This window comes from Poecile atricapillus, chromosome 3 (genome assembly GCF_030490865.1).
Source record: "Poecile atricapillus isolate bPoeAtr1 chromosome 3, bPoeAtr1.hap1, whole genome shotgun sequence".
Taxonomy (NCBI): Eukaryota; Metazoa; Chordata; class Aves; order Passeriformes; family Paridae; genus Poecile; species Poecile atricapillus.
In genome coordinates this window covers 35,640,516-35,659,624 of record NC_081251.1, presented here as the reverse complement: position 1 = coordinate 35,659,624, position 19,109 = coordinate 35,640,516, and the positions used below count along the sequence as shown (strand labels likewise).

Genomic DNA, 19,109 nt, shown 5'->3' with positions numbered 1-19,109 from the left:
GCCCCCCTCTTTTGTGCCACCTGCGCGCCGTGGGAACGGCCGCTCGCCCAATCCCGCTCCGGCCACGGCCGCTCCGCCGGCGCCGAGCCCGCACAGGTGCAGGCGGGCGGCGCCGGGGAGCGCGCCGTCCGCGCACGGGGCTCGTCCCGCCGCCGCCTCCCCTCGGCAGCGCTTCGCGCGGGAGGCAGGAATACAGGGAGCCAGCGGCGCGCGCCGCTCCGCATGGAAGGCGGGGAGCGCGCGCGTGGGGCGAATGGAGGGGAGGGCGGGCGCGCGCGTGCGGGCGGGGCTCGGCGATATAACCCTTGCGGAGCTGCCTGGGAGACCCCGGGTTTTGGGGCTGCGCCAGCGCGCGCGGCGGCGCCTCCTCCTCCTCCTCCTCCTCCTCTTCTCTTCCCTCTCCCCCCGCTCCGCTCCCGCCCGCCCTCCGCCCGCCCCCCCCGCGCGGAGTGGAAGGGGCCGGGGCTGGTGCCAGCAGCAGCAGCAGCAGCGGCGTGAGCGCTCGAGCGGCCGCCATTTTACGCCAGCTCCAGCAGCAGCACTGCCCGGACACACCGCCGCGGGAGCGCGGAACGGGGGCAGCGCCTCAGCACGCCGAGCCACGACCCGCGCCCCGAGAGACCCTTCGCACACGGCGGTTCTCCCCCCGCAGACACACACAGGTCAGGGCGGCCGGGCGCTGGCGGGGTGGAAGCGGGCCGGGTGGCAGAGCGGGCGGAGGGCGGGATGCGCACGCTGGGGCCCCGCAGCGCTGTGGGGCCGGGGCGCTGCGCGATGGGTGGAGGAGCTGCTGGCGCTGCCTTCGTTGCCGCCACTGTCGGGCGGGCGGGGGGCGGCCGGGCCGGTGCGCGGCCCCGGCGTGGCGGCGGCGGCCGGGGCACCACCCGAGCCGGGCCGGCGCGGGGCGCGTGGCTCCCGCCTTATTGTCCCGCTGGCTCCGCCGTTCCATTCATTGCCCGTGAGGGGCAGGGGCCGAACCGCGGCCTCGGTGCCCGGCGTGTGCGCGGGGGAGCGGAGCCGCCCGGGTTTGGCGTGGCCCCGGTCACGTCGGGAGGCGGTGGGCGATGGGCAGCGGTGTTTCCTGGCTGGGAAACGGGGCCTTGCATTGTTCCGGACAGGAGTGTGGCCGGGAGGCGGCGGTGGGGCCGAGAGGCACCGAGAGCTCCGGCCGGGTGGTGAAATCGGGCCCGGGGTGTTGCAACCCGCTCTCCGGGGGGAATAGGGTGAGAGGTGGGGAATGGCCGGGTCTCGGGGCGGGGGGGAGCCGCTCCTCCCGCGGGAGTGTGGCGGGGAGGGGGGGGAAGTCGGTCACTGGAGGAAGTTGTAGGACATCTGAACGCGCGGAGCACGTGTTTCCATTGGGCTCATGGCCGCCGCCGCCGTGGGTGGGTGCGGGCTGGGAAGAGCGCTTTGTTCCTCTCGCTTGCCCGGCCGGCACCGAAGTGGAGGCGAGAAGGGATCCCGGCCGCGCCCGGGGCCTGGAGAGGCGGCGTGCGCCGAGGGGCAGCGAGTTTGCAGCGGGCGGTGGAGGCGGCAGCGAGTGTCAGTGACGGTATCGCGGTGCATGTGGCAGGTTTGCTTGTCCTGCCACCCCCGCTGTTGCCTTTTTGCTCCATTTCTAACTTGTCCAGAGCGTCTTAGGGAGTGTGTTAGAGAGAGGGGAGGTGAGTCAGTGTCTGTCTGGGTTGTGTAAAACCTGCAGTGAAAGCTGCCCCATCCCCCCTAGGCAGTGGTGTCAGGGCTTTTCTTTGTGTTAGTGCTTCTTTTGAGGAATTTCCTGCGCCTTGCAAAACTAAAAAAAAAAACTAAAAAAAAAAAATTATCAGGGCGGTGATCTGCTATTTTTTATATTTTTTTCCCATTACTTTAAAAGAATAGGGCAGTCTGTTTTATGTATTGTCACTTGAGTTGTTCTACCTGAAGATATGTTTAGCTTAATTTTGATGCTTATTGCATTTGAACAGATATCTGGAAACATGGCTACTGAACATGTTAATGGGAATGGTACTGAAGAGCCCATGGATACTTCTGCTGCAGTTACCCATTCTGAGCATTTCCAGACATTGCTTGATGCTGGTTTACCACAGAAAGTTGCTGAAAAACTAGATGAAATTTACGTTGCAGGTAAGATCTAAGACTTGCAAAACCACACATACAATATTTTATTGGATTCTGCTGTCTTTGGGCTGAAATAGCAACTTTTTGTGGTTTCCAAGTATGGGAACTGCAGTCTTGACAAAATCTGGATGTTTTAGATTCAGTACTTCAATTTATTGTAGTAACTTTCAGAGGAAATTCCCAGGCTACTTGGACTGAGGGGTGGGAAGAAGTATGCAGGGGACCAGAGCAACAGCAAGAATAGGCAACAGATGATTTTTAGGAGGAGCAGGTGATGTGCTCTTTGTGCATTTTTTTGTGGTAACTGTAGGCAACTGTAAGAAACTAAAGCCTTGGTATGAGTATTCTTGTGTAAGTGATACTTCCTGACATGGTGTTTGGGCTCATGGATGCAGAAGCTATGGCGTTGGTTCTTTCAGGTGTGGTAATAGCTAGCATTTTTTAAGCTCGATTTTTGGATCATTGTGGTCATTTTTAGTGCTGCAGTTTATTTGTATTTATAGTCTTCTAAAAGCGTACCAAGGTACTATTGCTAGGCAAGCTAAGTCAGGCTTTGGTAGGTTTTGATAGTTGCCTCTGAATTCAGCTTCAGGATATTGAAATTAAACTTGGCCCGTGTAATATCTGGGTTTCACAGAAGTCAAATGAGCACATAAATGTAGTAATTTTTATTCTGAACCTTGTTTTTCATTAAAGAATTATACCCTTAAATATTTAACTTCAAAGGTACAAAATGATTTTTTAGGCATAGTAGCTTACTTTAATCAGTACTTGATTTAGAGGTCACTGAAATGTGTTAGGGATGCTACATTAGGTTTTACAAAGATCACTGACCAAATATAATTAGTAATTTTTTTTTTTCTTTTTTTCTAGGGCTAGTTGCACATAGTGATCTAGATGAAAGAGCTATTGAAGCTTTAAAGGAATTCAATGAAGAAGGTGCACTAGCAGTGCTTCAGCAGTTTAAAGACAGTGATCTCTCACATGTTCAGGTAACGTTAAGCAATTTACGATATAATTGTTGAGGGATAAACTTAGTTGTCTGGGAAGAGGTCTGTCTCTTCAGTGATCCATGTGTGATATGTGAAGTGACCACTACTAGTTCAAGGTAAAATGAGCTTCTGGCTTGTCGTGTTTTCAGAACTGAAGATTGTATCTTTTGCAGAACAAAAGTGCCTTTTTATGTGGAGTCATGAAGACATACAGGCAGAGGGAAAAACAGGGGACCAAGGTGGCAGATTCTAGCAAAGGACCAGATGAGGCAAAAATTAAGGTATGTTGGTAAAAATAAAAGTTATGAGGTCTACCTGTTGTTTGTTTTTCTGAGTTGTTGTGATAGTTATATTAGTTGTTTTGGCGCTGTGCTTTTCTTAAAAAGGTTATTACAGATTATTTTTCATATTTGTCATTGTTGAAAGCTGTCACTTGCAATTTTGTCTTCCGCTTCTTCCTTTTCAAGTAGAAAGTTAATATATTAATTTCTGGAACTGAGTGTATAAAAGTGAAGAAGATTTCAGTTTGCTCTATGTCTTATTGAGACAATTACTCTATTTCACAGTAAAAAGTTTGTGCATACTTGTCAGCATAATTACTCGAGTTCAAAATGCATAAGTTCAGCTACTGCTGATTTTTTTTTGTGTTCTGTTTTTTTTTGTTTTTGTTTCTACTCCACCCCCTTAGTTCAGATTTAGAGCAATTCCACAATAGGGAGGAGATACCACGTGTCTGAAAAAACAGATTGTAATGGATTTAGGATTTAGCCCACTTCTTATGACATAATCACTGTGCTCATAAACTGTACTCCAAACTGTCTTAATGAGGGGTAAATTATTTTTTTGACCGTGTCTGCTGCTAGCAAGTCTTGCTTTCTCAAGGGTTAGGCATACAATGATTTATTTTAAAGTACTGTGATTAGCAACTTTACCGAAGCTTAAGGGAAGGAAAACCATCTAAGCATGTTTAGGTGATGTTGTAAAAAAACCCCTGAGAATCTTTCTTCCTTGACACTCCATATATATAGTATAAAATGATTATTACAAATAACTGTGTACCCTGTAAAATTAGAGAATCTTTTTTTTCTCTTGACTTTGAGGCTGGGATGCTTTTAATTATAATTTTTTTAAAAACTGGTACAGTTTTTGTCAGTGCCACATAAAGCAGCAATATTATGAGGACTTGGTTAATAACTTCAAGTAGCATAGCTTCTATTGCTGATGGTTATAGCATTTAAAATAACTGCAATTTTGTAGTCGTAAAATTGCTAACTCTTGACTATAATTGGGCTGGTTTAATATACAGTTTCTTTGTGTGTAGAGTTGATTTGTCTTTGTACAAAATTATTTAGAAAGACTTAATTTCAGAGTAGTTTCTCATGTGTTTGCATACTGAATGCCAGCTAACATTTTAAGTTATTAGTATGTCTGTAACTATATCTAACTATAACTACATGCAGTGGTTCTAGTGAGGGTTAGTTGTCCTAGGGATCCTGTATAAGTCCACAAGGAATTTGAAGGGGGGGATGATAAGAGAAAGGAAATAGTACTACCACTTTGATAGTTGGGTACCTGAAGCAGGCTCTGCAGTGTTCCAGGGGTGTAAGCACTTAAACATGTGTTCTTTAACTTCACACTTATGAGTAATCTCATTAAGTGCGGGGAACTCTTGTGCACAAACGTCTGCAGGATAGGACATGCCAAAACAAGAAGTGGCTCAGACTAAGATCTTCCTAATTAAAGGGAACCTCACTATTATATTACTTGGCTTTTTTAATGAAAATCAAGGAATTGGGAAAACTGGATGTGAATCTCTAATTTTCTAGCAGTGTTTCTTTACCTAATAGTTCTGTTAATTGTTTTGCAAGTTTCTTGTTGAAGTACTAGTAGTAGATTTGTTTGTGGGAGCTTCAAAGCAGTACAGTGTAAAAGGAATTAGAAGCATGTCTGTCTGTGAATAAAGTGCAACTGAACTTGATCAGTTTGTATGTGGTTTTAAAATTTTAAGTTTCTTACTTGAAGGCACTGTTGGAGAGAACTGGCTACACTCTTGATGTGACTACTGGACAGAGGAAGTATGGTGGACCTCCTCCAGAGTCTGTATATTCAGGACAACAACCTTCTGTTGGTACAGAGGTAAGAAGATGTTCATGCAGATGTAGACTTACTCTTAGGAAATACTTTTTATAAACAGTGCTTTGTATGTCTGTTGTAGATATTTGTGGGCAAGATTCCGAGAGACTTGTTTGAAGATGAACTTGTTCCATTATTTGAGAAAGCTGGACCTATATGGGATCTCCGCTTAATGATGGATCCACTAACTGGTCTAAACAGAGGATATGCTTTTGTCACTTTTTGTACTAAAGAGGCAGCTCAGGAAGCTGTTAAACTGGTAAGTTTTCTTGGATTTTTTTCTTTTTTGATGAAGTATACTCTGGCTTAGAAGCTGTTGTTCTCCTGGTCCTAGTGTTTAAATGCATAAGGTGAAATCGTCATGGTTAGATTACTTCATAAATGTTCACTAGGTGTTAAATTTATTTCCTCATTGCATATAAATATTTGCTGAGTGCATGAGGGACAGGGAAAGAAAAAGCTGATGGACTGCTGTTTGGTCCAGTTAGATGAGTCTTTATTATTAACCAAAGTTGGATTAGTAGTAGTGACTTCTGAGCTGTCTGCATCTGTGTGAGTTCTGGAGAGCAGTGGTGCTGGAGTTGCTGAGGTACAAGGGCAATGCTGGTCAGGGTGTCTGTGACTCCTGATGTGTTTCTGCACCAGCAGGGGGCCCATGCTGGAAAAGTGCTTCAAAGTCACAGAATTTTATAAGATACTTTAGATGGGGAAAAAATGTCTCGAGCATTGAAGGTCTTTTCTGTTTGCTGCAGCTGACAGGAAAACATCATAAATCCTGCTGGCCTAAGGAGCATTCCCTCTGTTTCACACAGAGGTATGAAATAGTTTGATGTGGTCTACTCCTAATAAGCTTTTCAGGTTTTATGATCTTTGCACAGCATCTTTGTTTCCCTGGCTAAGTTAAATTTGAATTTCTTGAGCTGGTTACTGCTGCACTGATATGGGCAAGATTAGTTGTGGTGTGACTCGCAAGTGCTAACCACACACATTCTGAAGTGTGCCAATACTGTATTGCTGTAGTAGGGTTAACATACCTTGTTTTGTAATGAGGCATAGCTTAAACTAGCTTAAAACATCTATTGACATGTAAGTCAATTGGTGGAGACAAATCAAGGTGAAAATGGCAATTTGTTTTGAGAAAACACACAAATGTCTGAAAAAGTGGAAGTACAAAACCAATTTGGTATATGCTGATCAGCTTTTTAAATAAGAACAGTTGGTTGTTCCAGTGTGCAGTCAGATATACCGGGGATAACTCTTTGTGCTTTCATTGTCAACCTAGCTGTGCAGAGTGTGTGTGAACTCTTAAAGCTAAGTAACACTGAATCAAATTACCTAAGTTCTCAGGAGCACCTAGAAAGTGAAAAAAAACCCAATTTTTCTTTATTTAGCTGGATTTTGCTTAAAGGCAATATGCTCTGGAAAGTCATTCAAGTCATGTTTCAGGAAAAGTAACTTCAGATCCTAGCTTTAGTATTCTACTAAGCAATACAAGGGCTGGAGCTTCTTGGTGTCCCTTTATGTCTATTCTTTGATATGCAGGAAAAAAGCACACTGTGTTCTGCTTGTCAGTTAAATAGCCGCTGAGGGTAATAGCTGAGAAGTGTTGCAGTTGATGGAGCAGTCTTTCAACTTTTATGCTAAACTCCTAGAAAGTAGGGTTAGTCTTAAATTGGATTCTGTGATATGTGTCACAGGTTTTTTTGGAGTGATTCCAACCATAGTTGACTGGCTAGTTTGGTATATAAGTTTCCCAAGAAGTGTTTTGCAGGAGTATTAGCAAACTGTGGCTGTCAAGCTCACTTGAGAATTGTTGGTCTTTAACTTACAGTAATTACACATGCATGGGAGATACTGCTGAATGACCTGTTCAAAACACTGAACACTTGGTCCTAGTCATTTTCATAACCTATTGTTTTAACAGGTGGTGTTCTTTTTGATACTGCCTGTAAATTTCTCATGTGTATATAACTTAGTTCCCAGCTTTCTGGACTCCTTTGGATAATGGTTCTTCTGTTATTTCCCATCTTTTTCCAAGAGGCTTTTGGGTTTTTTTTCAGGACAATATAGAAAAAATAAGATTAAAAATCTCTGCATTGCCTATAGGCTTTTGAGGAATAAGAGACAGTTTTTATCAATACCCAAACTACAGTAGTAAGAATTAACTGACCTGTCTTCAGTCTCTTGGACTTGGTGTAACATGTATTTGCATACAATTCATGTTTGTGTGGCTGCTGTATGTATCTTCCACAGTCTGTAAGACAACTTAATGTAAAGTGGAACTAAAATTTCTGGATACACTTAATGTTGACTTACTTTATTCGTTAACAAAAAGTCTTGCAGTATAAAAGGTTGAAGTCTTGATTTTGTTTATGCATATGCATTTTTAAGCCACTTAAAATTAATTACTCTTCATATCTGTAATTCTTTTCAGTATCAGGCTGTAGTATCACTCTATTTCTGTCCTAAGCACAGCCAGAACTATTTTAAATAAAGTTTAGGGAATTCTCTCCTTTTTTTTATGACCAGTATTTAGTTCAGTGTGGTTAACCCTTTGCTAGTTAAGTAGAAATGGCATCTCAGAAGTTCACACAAGCATTCACTATCAAAGTATGATTTTTTAATCTCAGTCATTTTTTCCTGTGTTTACTTTATACTGTTTAGTAATTACAACTCCAGTTGTGTTCCTTTGCACACGCATTCAGTTCTCCCTCCTATTTAATAAGAAATTACTAGAGTTAAGTTTTTCTAAAGATTTCCATGTGAATAAGGTCAGTGTAGATATGTATAGAATGAAAAGTTTTGAGGTGAACCTAGTAGGCAAACAGACTGAAAAGTATTGAAGCATTCAGTATACTTTTGATTAGAACAGGTGTAAGCTTGATCCAGAGTGGAGGTACAGGTGAATGAAGCAGTTTGCCAGCCATGCATAGAGGTACAACTTGCCATTTGCTCCTGATAAACTAAAATTGGTAGTAAAAATTTCAGTCGGTAAAATGACAAGACAGACCTTCTGCATATTTTGACTTGTTAGTGAGTAAGTTCTTACATAAGTCAGTGAGAAAAAAACAAAACTATTACATTGTCTAGAGGGTGGCAATCTCTGCTACTGACTTCAGACACAGATTCCATGGTGACAGAAGGGGGAAGCAGTATGCTGACATAGCTACTTTGGTAGCCTGACTGTTTTGGCATTTTACCCAGATCATGATCTGAGTCTTTTTATGTCTAATCTGAGTTTGTAGATGGTATGCAAACTATTCACCTAAAAATCAGCAAATTGATGGTCAAGAACACCTAAATGAAGAGTGTTTTCTCTATGTAAAGAGAAACACACAGTTAAAAAGTAGCAGTTAATGCATTGTAGGATGAAGAAACTACTAGAAACTATTAATGGAACTGCAGTGTGGTAGAAAATATTAATTTTACTTTGTTAATTTTACTCTCATACAACATCCTGAGTTCCATGAGAGACTCTTCTAGGATTAGATGTATAGTCAAACTTTGGTGTTAGACTTTAGCAGGAACAGTTGGAAAATACTTTTTATTATCCATATAGAATAGAGTATTTATTTCATTTGGAAGGGATCTGCGGCAATCATCTAGTCTGTCTGACTATTTCATGGCTGACCAAAATTGTTGCTGTCATCTTGATTACCAAGAGCATTTTCCAGATGCCTCTCTTAGACAGTGACAGCTTTGAGACATTGACCACCTCCCTAGGAAGCCTGTTCCAGTGTTTGAGCAGCCTCAGTAAAAAAAGTTCCCTAATGCAAAAAAATGTTTCCTAGTGTACAGTTCAGTTAGTAAAGAATCACTTCCACAGACCAATAAACTGTCAGCTTCTTTAAAGGTGTTTCTTTAGAAGACTTCTTTCTTTACCTACTATAATCTGTCTCTTCATTAATGTATATTAGTGGTGATAGTCTATATACAGTCTTCCTATGCAGCTAGTGCAGCTCCTTCTGCAGTTTCCTACTTTAAAATCGACTATTCCTCTGTCACATGGGCAACAGATATGGAGATAGACGTCCTTTGTTGTCTCCTGCTATGTTTTGAGACATAATTCATTGTGAAGATGTCGCTCTAGGTCCTTTTCACCGGTATAGTTCTCTGTTTTGACTATTTTTGGTGCTGTTACCTAGCTTAGAAAAGTTTCAGTGGTGGAGCTTTTGTTTGCCCAAGATAAGTATAAATAAATATCTTCTCCCAAATTTTATTCCACAAAAAGCATGATGGGGTGGAGGATAACTACCTTATGTAGTAATATTTACCATCAAACACAAAATAAGTCATAGAATAAATAGCTAGATGAAATTTTAAAAATCTTTCCTGCTACTTGGCAATAAGATTTTGACCACAAAATTAATTTTCTTAGCTAAAGAACTGTTTGTTATAAGGCTTCCAGTTAAAAGTGGGTTGATGCACCAGCAGTTGTCCTCCCTGCTTCTTATTTGGATAATGCATGTCTGTGTCTGCATCTCAGTTAAAGGCATTTTTTGATGTTTTCTCAACAGATATCTACAGTAATACTTTTTTTTTTTTCCCTCTTAAACTGCTGACTTGTTCTTGGTATCTTCCAAACATTATGGGTGAAGCATTTTAACAGAAGTCTTGGGATTTCAGGTTATTAGAAAGTTTTTCTTGCTGTTGACTGTCTTTACACGTGTAGTGTTTATACTTCGGAAAGTATTTGCCAATTGGCCTTGAAGATTTTGTGGAGAAGATCTGATCATGATCTTTTACTCTTTTGTTAACTGTGGAACTTCAGAAGGGAATCTCACTTCAGTTGCAACTCATGTCTTGTATTACACACAAATCAAGAATTTATAGCTACAGCCTATAGAAGAACTTGTATTTTGTTCTGCATGGTTGTGAAGGGAGAAGCCTTGACCTTCATGACTTGTATGATTTTGTACAAAAAAGTCTGTAAAGAAAAAAATACTGAGGGGCTTGAACAAGGAGGGAGAAATAGTTGTTGGCTGAAATAGTGGCGATACCATAGAAAACATGGATATACTTCAGAGTAGTTGAATATGCATTGTAAGAATGTGTTAAGCTGCAAAAATTTAATATATTGCTCAATTCTGTGTTTTTCAAAGTTGAATATTTGGTATGCTGCTGTTGAAGGGGAGTGAAAATTATTTGTAACTGATGATTGTCCTATACTTTTTTTCTTGCAGTACAACAACCATGAAATTCGTTCTGGAAAACACATTGGCGTATGCATCTCTGTTGCCAATAATAGGCTTTTTGTTGGCTCTATTCCTAAGAGTAAAACCAAGGAGCAAATTGTTGAAGAATTCAGCAAAGTAACAGGTGAGTTAATAACTAGGTTTTGTAGAGCTGGAAGGTGTTAAATGTGATAATCGATGAGCTTTCTTTTGGCTTGTAGTTGAATGATGATGAAAACAAACTGAGACCACTCAGCATTTATCTCAACATCATGTGTTAGGGTTTGTTTAGGTTTTTTAAAAACTGTTGTTTTACTGAGGGCTGAGATATTTGTAATTAGACTAGGTGGTTGATTCTAAGTTCTACCTGTAGAGCAAGTGTATAATATTTAAAAAATCTGTTCAAAGAAATTTGAATTAAAAGTATAATCATTTCTATACTAATGAATGTTTTGAAACTTCTCAAGGCAAAACTGAGGCAAGCTGAAGAATGTAACTGGTTCTCTGCTTTATAATTCTTAAATTTTAAGGATTTCTTTGATAATGTTTGAACTTAAGGCACTGTTTGATGACTTTCTCTGTTATTGAGTTATAGACTTCAGGTTATATGGAGAATAAACTTTTTAGATATTGAAGTCATGCAACTTTTATCTCTTGTTGTTTCAACATTATGGAAAAAACACACACTGATAACTGTGACTTAGGGCTTTAAGAGGAGAAGTGACAAAGCAGAACCTGGCTGCCCCTAGCTTTCTTCCATTCAGTTAGGAAATTCTAACTAACCTGAAAGGGTATTCTTCCATAGCTACAAAGACTACCCATACTTTATAATGCAAATCAATGGATTGAAACCATAACAAACGTTTTATTTAATTTCAGAGGGTCTTACAGATGTCATATTGTATCATCAGCCTGATGACAAGAAAAAGAACCGGGGTTTCTGCTTTCTTGAATATGAAGATCACAAAACTGCTGCTCAGGCCAGACGTAGGTTAATGAGTGGCAAAGTGAAAGTCTGGGGAAATGTTGTCACAGTGGAATGGGCTGACCCTATAGAAGACCCAGATCCTGAAGTCATGGCAAAGGTAATAAAGCTGTAAGGGGACCATAGTACATTTAAAGTGCTCTGTTCCAAATTAGGTATTTCCTGGCATTAGCCTAAAATTAAATAACATCTTTTGGCCTTCTGGACAGAGATGTTGTAGATATGATGATAAAAAATGAATATACCTCAGAAATTACATGGATTTAAACTCTCTATATGGCCTTACGTTTTTTTGTGTTCTCAAGGCTGCATAGTGAATGTAATTATTTCCAAAATGACACACAGGATGATGTAGTTAAATTTTTTACCTCAAAGTGATGGTGGTGACTCCTAGAGTTAAAATGGTTTTGTACCCTAGTATTTAGAAGGACAGAAATAGAGATATTGTCGCAGAACAAGCCTTAATTCTTTTTAAACCTGGAACTGTATCACTTCCGCAATAGAACATGTCTGTTCAAATGTACACAAATGTATTTTGCCATTAACAAAAGTTGCCATTAGCAGTTGCTTCTGAGGAGTTAGACAATTAGCTTGTATTTGGAACTCGGCAGTTATTTTTTATTTGGGGGAGTTAATACCTTTTTATACCTAGACTGGCAATATTTTGGACTTTGAATATTGAGCTGAAGCTGAAGTCTGGACTGTTAACATTTTGAAGTACATTGTAGCAGTTGTTTTATATATGTGCCTGGTATCTTGCCAGAAACAAACTACCTAATTTTTTTTTTCCCTCATCAGATATTGCCCAACTCTGTCTTTTTCAGTTGTGTTGTGTAGCTGAGTTGTTTAATGGAAACTCCTAGCTAGCCCATATCCTTATCTCTTTCTCTTTGCTTGCTTTTCGTCTGTGCTTTTACTCTCATCTGAGACACGTCACTTGCTGGAGTCCTACTTTGATGGACCTAGTAAGATAGCTTGGCTGGGATCTCCTCTTTGGTGAGCCATAAGGGAAAAGGGTTGGGGTGGGGGCTCATTTTAGGGAAAAAGCTGCTTTTGTAATACAGGTATTACAGAAGCTTTTGGACTATTTTGTCTGCAGACTTTATTTTTCTTGCCCAGCATGGTAGACTGTCAACAGCAGGAAAAGAGTCTTGCAGGTCAAATTTGTGGAAGGTGGCACTTCCTAAATATGGTAGCCTCTATGTTTAGTTTCTTGGCTCAAAAGAGAAGAGACCTAGTCCACCAAACTGTCAAAATAAGCAGGAGTTTCTGCTGATAGAACAAAATAGATGGAAAGGACATGATAGGAGACATAATCAAGCATCTGTCCTAAGTTTACAGATGTACAGAATGAAAGACAAAAGAAATTAAAGCTTGATTTTTGTTTGCTCCATTTACTATACGGTTTTTTTGAATGTGTTAATACCATTTATTTTGTATTTGAAATGGGACATGGAAAGAGAAGAAACATGGAGATGACGGAAAGAAGTGTAGAAAACACAGAGAAAATCAGCTTGGATATATCTAGTGCCACATGCCAAAGATAGGACATGGAGCTTCTGTTGAAGATGTATGGAAAAATGAGGCTCTGTGAATAAGAATACTGAAAAAGTGGCTTGTGTCTGAAGACACAAGCTGAGACAATCATTGGTGTCTGACCTTCCTCACTGGCTGTGTCCCTTAGTTTGTTCTTGCAACAAGGGACGTCTCCAGTCTTTCTTGGCCACCTGCTGTACCTTTGCAGAGGCTGACTGTATCTGGCCCTTCTCTAAGTATAAAGTTTACTTTATTTTCTTGCTATCTTTCTCCTAAGAGAGAGCAGCAGAGCTGCTGCTGCAATCAGTAATCTCCTGGATGTGAGCTGCAGGTTGGCTGTCATTGCTTCTGACTGCTGTCAGTCCAGAGCAAAGGGAAAGGTATTGACCAATGTCGTCTTGCACATTGCTATGGTAGAAGGCTGTGGAGGAAACTGTGACTAGGAGAAGTAGGTTGTTTTCATCAAAATAATCACGTGGTTATCAGTTTTCTTGAACTTGTGGGGGAGAGCAAGCCCATAAGAGCAAGCTGTAAGGAAGACAAATTCACATATGTAGCCAGAAGGTGAACAGTGTTTTAAATCTTTCAGAAGAGGCATGTCATTTCATCAATATATGGACACCTACTAATTTAAATTTCTGAAATGTCTACTTGAGCCTTTTTTCCTTTGTCCTTCTGATAAAATGTTGTGGAGAGTACTGTATGGGTAAATATTAATCATTTAAATGGACGGTTACCTTAAATACAAAGTAGCTTGAGCACAATGAGGGATGAAGCTAGATTCTCAAGCTAGATGGATGTGCTACAGGAAATTAGTGCTTGTGCTAACAGATCAGAGTATAATTGGTTAAGGTATTGACTTCTAGTCCAAAGTGAACTTTCGTCCAGCTTCACAAGCAGCTGCGTTGATCGTTTTAATTTTCTCTTGAGTGTCATTTTGTTGCCTCTTACACCGGTAGTCTAGCTAAATTTATTAATGTTTTACTTGATTTCTGTAGGATGGCTGAGGCTGCAGAGGACGTTCTGGAGTGGCAGGTTAAGCAGCTAAATAAAGTCTTATGCTTGTGGCTGTCTGGCAGATTACAGGACAAGAGACAGGGCTAGTAACCCTTGGAGAATGTGGCCTGAAGTGTTTGTGCTGTAGGTAAGAGGAGGAAAAGGAGCAGATACCAGAAGTTTTGGGATGGTCTAGTCTTAAGCAGACTTTTAAATGTGAGTTCTGCCTTTAAAGCAAAATGCTGGTGTTTGGTATTTTGCTTGTTAGGAGTATTTGTGGATTCTTGGTGTAATGTGAGCTTTAATGAAGAGGATTTGGTTGTTTTTTTTTTCCCTTCCCTCTCTTTTTAGCTGGCTTCAGTGAAGTAAAAATGGGTTCATCTTCTCTCAACCTATGCTTTGACCTGCCTAATAGCTTTTATATCATCTTTGACTCATTTAGTTACGCTTCTCATCAGTAATATGAACACAGGTGTTAAAAAATTTTAGCTGTTAGAGATTAGCAGATTTGTCTACACTGGGAAGATTTAAATTAGTTACTTTGTATTTCTTTAAAAACCATAATATTACATTATGTTTTCATAATATGTTATAATATTAGATTAGCATATTTTTAAAAACAGTGATTATTCTGTGTAGTTTTTAATCATCATGTCAGTCATCATGCATTTATTAGGGTACTTAGGGTTCCTTGTGAGGTTCTAGTTTTCATCCTTTTCTAAAGCATATAGAGCATTTGTTTAAAAGTTAGTGGTTTTCAAAGCCATTGATTAAATCACAAAACTTAATGTAATTAATTTCCATGGAATAAGGTTAAGGTAGCAGTTAGGATGTTTTACTAAAAATGGTTATTATGTATGGGTTACAATAAATAAAGTTTGCTCTTACCATCAAGTCATGTAGGAGAAGCTTAATACATAATAGGAAACAGCTTTTCTCATGGAGTTGGCTATGACTTCTATGGTCTCCTGAGAATCAGCAGGAGTAGCTATTGCCAAAGCCTAGTATTGATACACTGGGTTAGATTTATAGTCTGTAAGTATCCTGTCTTCCAAATTCTGCATCCTATCTAGTTCAGCTAGTGAATGAGACAGATTTATGGAAGTCTGTCCTGTTTTTTTTTATATAACTTAATTACATAGCAGTTCTTCCAAAAAGGGTGTCTGGGTTTATTGAATTCCTGTATGTGGTGGGAGTAGAGTACATCTCTGCTTCAGAAATTGAAGCATGCTTTCCTTGGTCCTTTCACACCTTGTGTTATTGGTGTTGACCTTCAGGGTCAGGGGTCAGTGCTGCTATGTGCAGTGTTCGTTTGATGTCATCAGCTAATTTGAAACCAGTAGGAGCAGTGGGAATGGAAGCAGAAGTTGCAGGTCTTGCAGCTGAATGGCAGCTGCACTGTAGGCAGGTAAGACTGAGCATTCCTTGGCAGTAGAAGGTGGTTAAACTGTCAGAGCATGGTGCCAGCATGTGGAAGGAACTCTTCTCAAGAAGTTGAAGAGTGTTGTAAATTGTGAGGACACATGGATGACATCATGTGAACACGCTCATGTCCAGTCACTGTGTGCAACCTTGGCATGGACACAAGGATGAATCTTTCAATACTGTCGGGTCACTAATAGGTGATTCCTGGTTTCCACTATATGTTGTCTGCTATGTTAAGTGAGGGTTTAGTTTAAGCCTTTGTCAGACAGCTCTAGATTTTCCTTTATCCTATGCAGTTGGTGATTGATGAAGCTTTATATTGATGATTTAATCCATGTCAGGCAGTCAACATTTGGATGATTACCTGCCTCTCTGATTTTAGAAGCTGTGGAACAGTCTTTGTGTAGCTTAAGAGTTGTGTTGCATGCTTTTAGTGAGCTGCGGGAGGGAATAAACTTCCAGAGTTCTTTGGGGATGACTTCCTCAAGGGAACAGCGCCGTTTGACTTTTGAGAAAGCTGAAAGGTGACTGGCAATTGTTAGCCTTAGTATCCCCTCTGTCCGCAGTTCTGTCTTTCAGAAGTGGCTTCAGGTCACTGAGTGCCCCTCAGGCAATCACAGTCCTGACATTAGGTGTTTGGTGCAGCTACAGCATGGGAACCGCAAGTAAAGCAGCTTGAAAGCTGCAGGCCTGTCACCTCTGACCTAGATATTACAGTGATGACTGTTCTGCAAATAACCGAGTAAAAGCCTATCTAAACAATTACATGTTTTGATAACTTAATTGATTTGTGTGTAACCAATTCTGGTTACCTTCTCTCAAGTTTCATAGTATTCTGGGTTGGAGATAACTGCTGCTAGGATCACACTAACATAAATTGGATTGACTTTCAGGATACTAATACTTATATAATCACGTTTGATAACAGATTGAATATTTCTGTCAGGAAATTTTGGAGCTAACTCGTGCTGTATGACTATTTAAATGTACATATTCATATATATGTATATAAAATGCTATACAGAAAATGTAACGATGTTTTTTCAGTACTGCCAATAGCAGTAACTTGCAAAGCTTCATTTTATGCTTTGAAATGAGATCATACTCCTAAGTCCTTTTTTTTTTCTTTGTTTTTGTTTTTTGTTTGTTTTTTGTGTTTGTTTGGGTTTTTTTTAATCCCCTTAGGTAAAAGTTTTGTTTGTACGCAATCTTGCCAATACCGTAACAGAGGAGATTCTAGAAAAAGCCTTCAGTCAATTTGGAAAGCTAGAACGAGTGAAGAAGCTAAAAGACTATGCTTTCATTCATTTTGATGAACGGGATGGTGCTGTAAAGGTAAGTGAAGAGGACTGTAACTGTGTGCATGTGTGTGTTGTAAGTAGTGTTGTTAGAAGCTGTATGCTTCTTCTAACTTGAGAAGAAGCTTTGTCTGGAGAAGTGGTAACACATTGTCACAGGTAATTTTGTCCTCTCTGGCTATCAGAGGATGATGGAATTCTAGCTTGAAAAGTGGATCTTAAATGTCCCTCTCCTAAGTAATTCTGCATATGAGCTCTTAAGATAATAATGTTGTTACCATTTGAAGCTCAAGTGCCAGAAATTGAACTACTCTTCTCACCAAATTATTGGTAGAAATTTAAAGCAGTTTCTTTACATACGGCAGGTGATAAAAACTTAGGTAATGTTTTTATTTATTTTTTCAGGAATAAACTTTTTTTTTATTTAATGAGGGGTGCTAGACAATTTATTAATTTTCATTCCTGGATTTTGCTAGCCCAGTCTTGATGTCATGTGTTGTTAAGGAAGGGAGAGTGTAATTCCCCTCTTTCCTGTAGTGTATCCATTTTTTTTATGTTCTGTGGGTGGATGCAGGATACAGGGGGATTCAGTTTTTCTTAGGTATCCATATGTCTTAAAGCAGATGCTTAGGAAGATGATGGGAAGAGTCTAAGTAAGATATATATCCTGGCAGAGCATAACTGTGTAGAGTTCCTAAAAGTGGTAGAATCTTTAGGATTCCTCTGCTCAAAATTAACTTATGATAATAACTGTGGCCCATAGGAATTGCATATGGCAGGGAGGGTAGGGGAGGAGTTGATGGTTTGCTGTTTGTTTTGCTTTTTTTTTTTTTTGAGGAGAAAGGTTGTGGGAGGTTGGTGGTGTGGATTTGGGGGGGAATTGCGGGTTTTTGTGTTTGGTTTGTTTGTTTTTAACTTGTGATCAGAACGACTCCTAATTTTTGCCTTCTAGTTGAAAACCGGTATTTATTACAATAAAGGAATAGCAGAATATACTGAGCTAGCTTTAGTACTGTTTGCATGTGTGCTGACATTAGGAATTTATTCATGCATTACAAAATGTGCACTTTGAGAGGACAGTTCTGTCACTTCATTAATTGTAACAGCTTGCAAAGATTGAAACCTGTTTCCAGTTTTGAGGGGAAGATTTCTAAACTGATACATGAAGTCCTGGGTTTGAGAGCCAAGTTCAGAAGAAGTGCATAATTGGAATCCATAATACTATGCTCTCTGATTGTTAATTTTTTTTTTTAGCTTTATATTGTTATTTTAGCTCTGAATAACAAATTTAAAAATGCCTACTCTAAAAGGTAGAACAAAATTAATAACTTCAGATATGCTTGGAAGTATATTTAAAGTCTGGTTAATTCCTTCAGGCAATGGAAGAAATGAATGGCAAAGATTTAGAGGGAGAAAACATTGAAATTGTTTTTGCTAAGCCACCAGATCAAAAAAGAAAAGAACGGAAAGCTCAGAGACAAGCGGCTAAAAATCAGATGTAAGTGTAAATGCATGTAGTTATGTTGTATTACTTCTGAAAGACATGTACAATCCTATCAAATTAGAAATCTGGATATTTTAGTAGATATAATACAGTGTATACAGGTTTTCTGGCTTCTCTCAAAAATGTTGGATTCATTTTTGTTTGCACAAAAAGTCTAATAGTGGTTTTTAGTGATGATTTAAGTACTGTCTTGCTCTGCTTATTGAGTGTGAGAGCACTGGAGGAACTGATGGTCATGAAAAATACATACTTCTCACCTTCTATTCTAAATTTCCCTGTACTTCTGCAGTGACATCACGTGGAATGGCTCATTTGTGTTCCTCTCAGCAGGCTTAGTAGTATTAATACAGCACCCCCTCTTTAGTACAGTACCCACTGAAAGGAGGATCCTGATATTCTTTCTTGCCGCTTCCAGAAGATACATCTGCCCACGAAGCTTGTGAACTCGTCATACTGATAGAGATCTTGCACTAGTAAATGCTGAATATTGTTAAAAACAACAACAACAAAAAAGGGCAGTTTCTTGCTGGTGTGTTCTGCTTAATGTTCTCATGTGTTTTTCTTCTTGGATGTCTTCCTGCTTTCTTAACCACATTCCCTCCCCCACCTTACTTCCAAAAATAACTTGGAAGTGCTGTTGTGCAGCATCCAAGAAGATGGAATAGTGAGCTTGCAAGATTAATGGAGATCTCCACATGGTGACCTACTGTACACATGGAATTGGTTAAGTTTGCCCTGCTTACAGTTCTCATAACTTTATTAGCCCTTTTGTTCTTCCATGGGCATCTGGTGTTACTGTAAGAAGTGAATTTTTTTTTCCTTTAGCTTCTCTTCTGTGCCAGGCAGACCTTTTCTGTTCTGCTTAAACTTTTGCTGATACAGCTGTACTTCTTGCTGTGTATTCTGCATCTTGGCAATGCCACCATAAATACCTGTTCATTTAATTAA

At 40.3% G+C, this 19,109-nt stretch overlaps 1 protein-coding gene across 5 annotated transcripts in view; it reads left to right on the top strand.

Annotated features, from left to right (window-relative positions):
* Window positions 1-431: 431 nt before the first annotated feature.
* SYNCRIP (synaptotagmin binding cytoplasmic RNA interacting protein) overlaps window positions 432-19,109 on the top strand; it is a 25,237-nt gene continuing 6,559 nt past the window's right edge. For 4 of the 5 annotated variants that reach the window (XM_058834783.1, XM_058834782.1, XM_058834781.1 and 1 more), the window contains exons 1-10: window positions 529-662; window positions 1,965-2,124; window positions 2,992-3,110; window positions 3,284-3,391; window positions 5,133-5,246; window positions 5,326-5,502; window positions 10,427-10,562; window positions 11,297-11,502; window positions 16,545-16,694; window positions 18,034-18,155. In XM_058834783.1, coding sequence (XP_058690766.1) covers window positions 1,977-2,124; window positions 2,992-3,110; window positions 3,284-3,391; window positions 5,133-5,246; window positions 5,326-5,502; window positions 10,427-10,562; window positions 11,297-11,502; window positions 16,545-16,694; window positions 18,034-18,155 — 1,280 coding nt within the window. In that variant the 5' untranslated portion in view covers window positions 529-662; window positions 1,965-1,976. Of the gene's footprint in view, window positions 663-1,964; window positions 2,125-2,991; window positions 3,111-3,283; window positions 3,392-5,132; window positions 5,247-5,325; window positions 5,503-10,426; window positions 10,563-11,296; window positions 11,503-16,544; window positions 16,695-18,033; window positions 18,156-19,109 lie in introns of all 5 variants that reach the window. The other variant, XM_058834784.1, reaches the window with a different exon arrangement.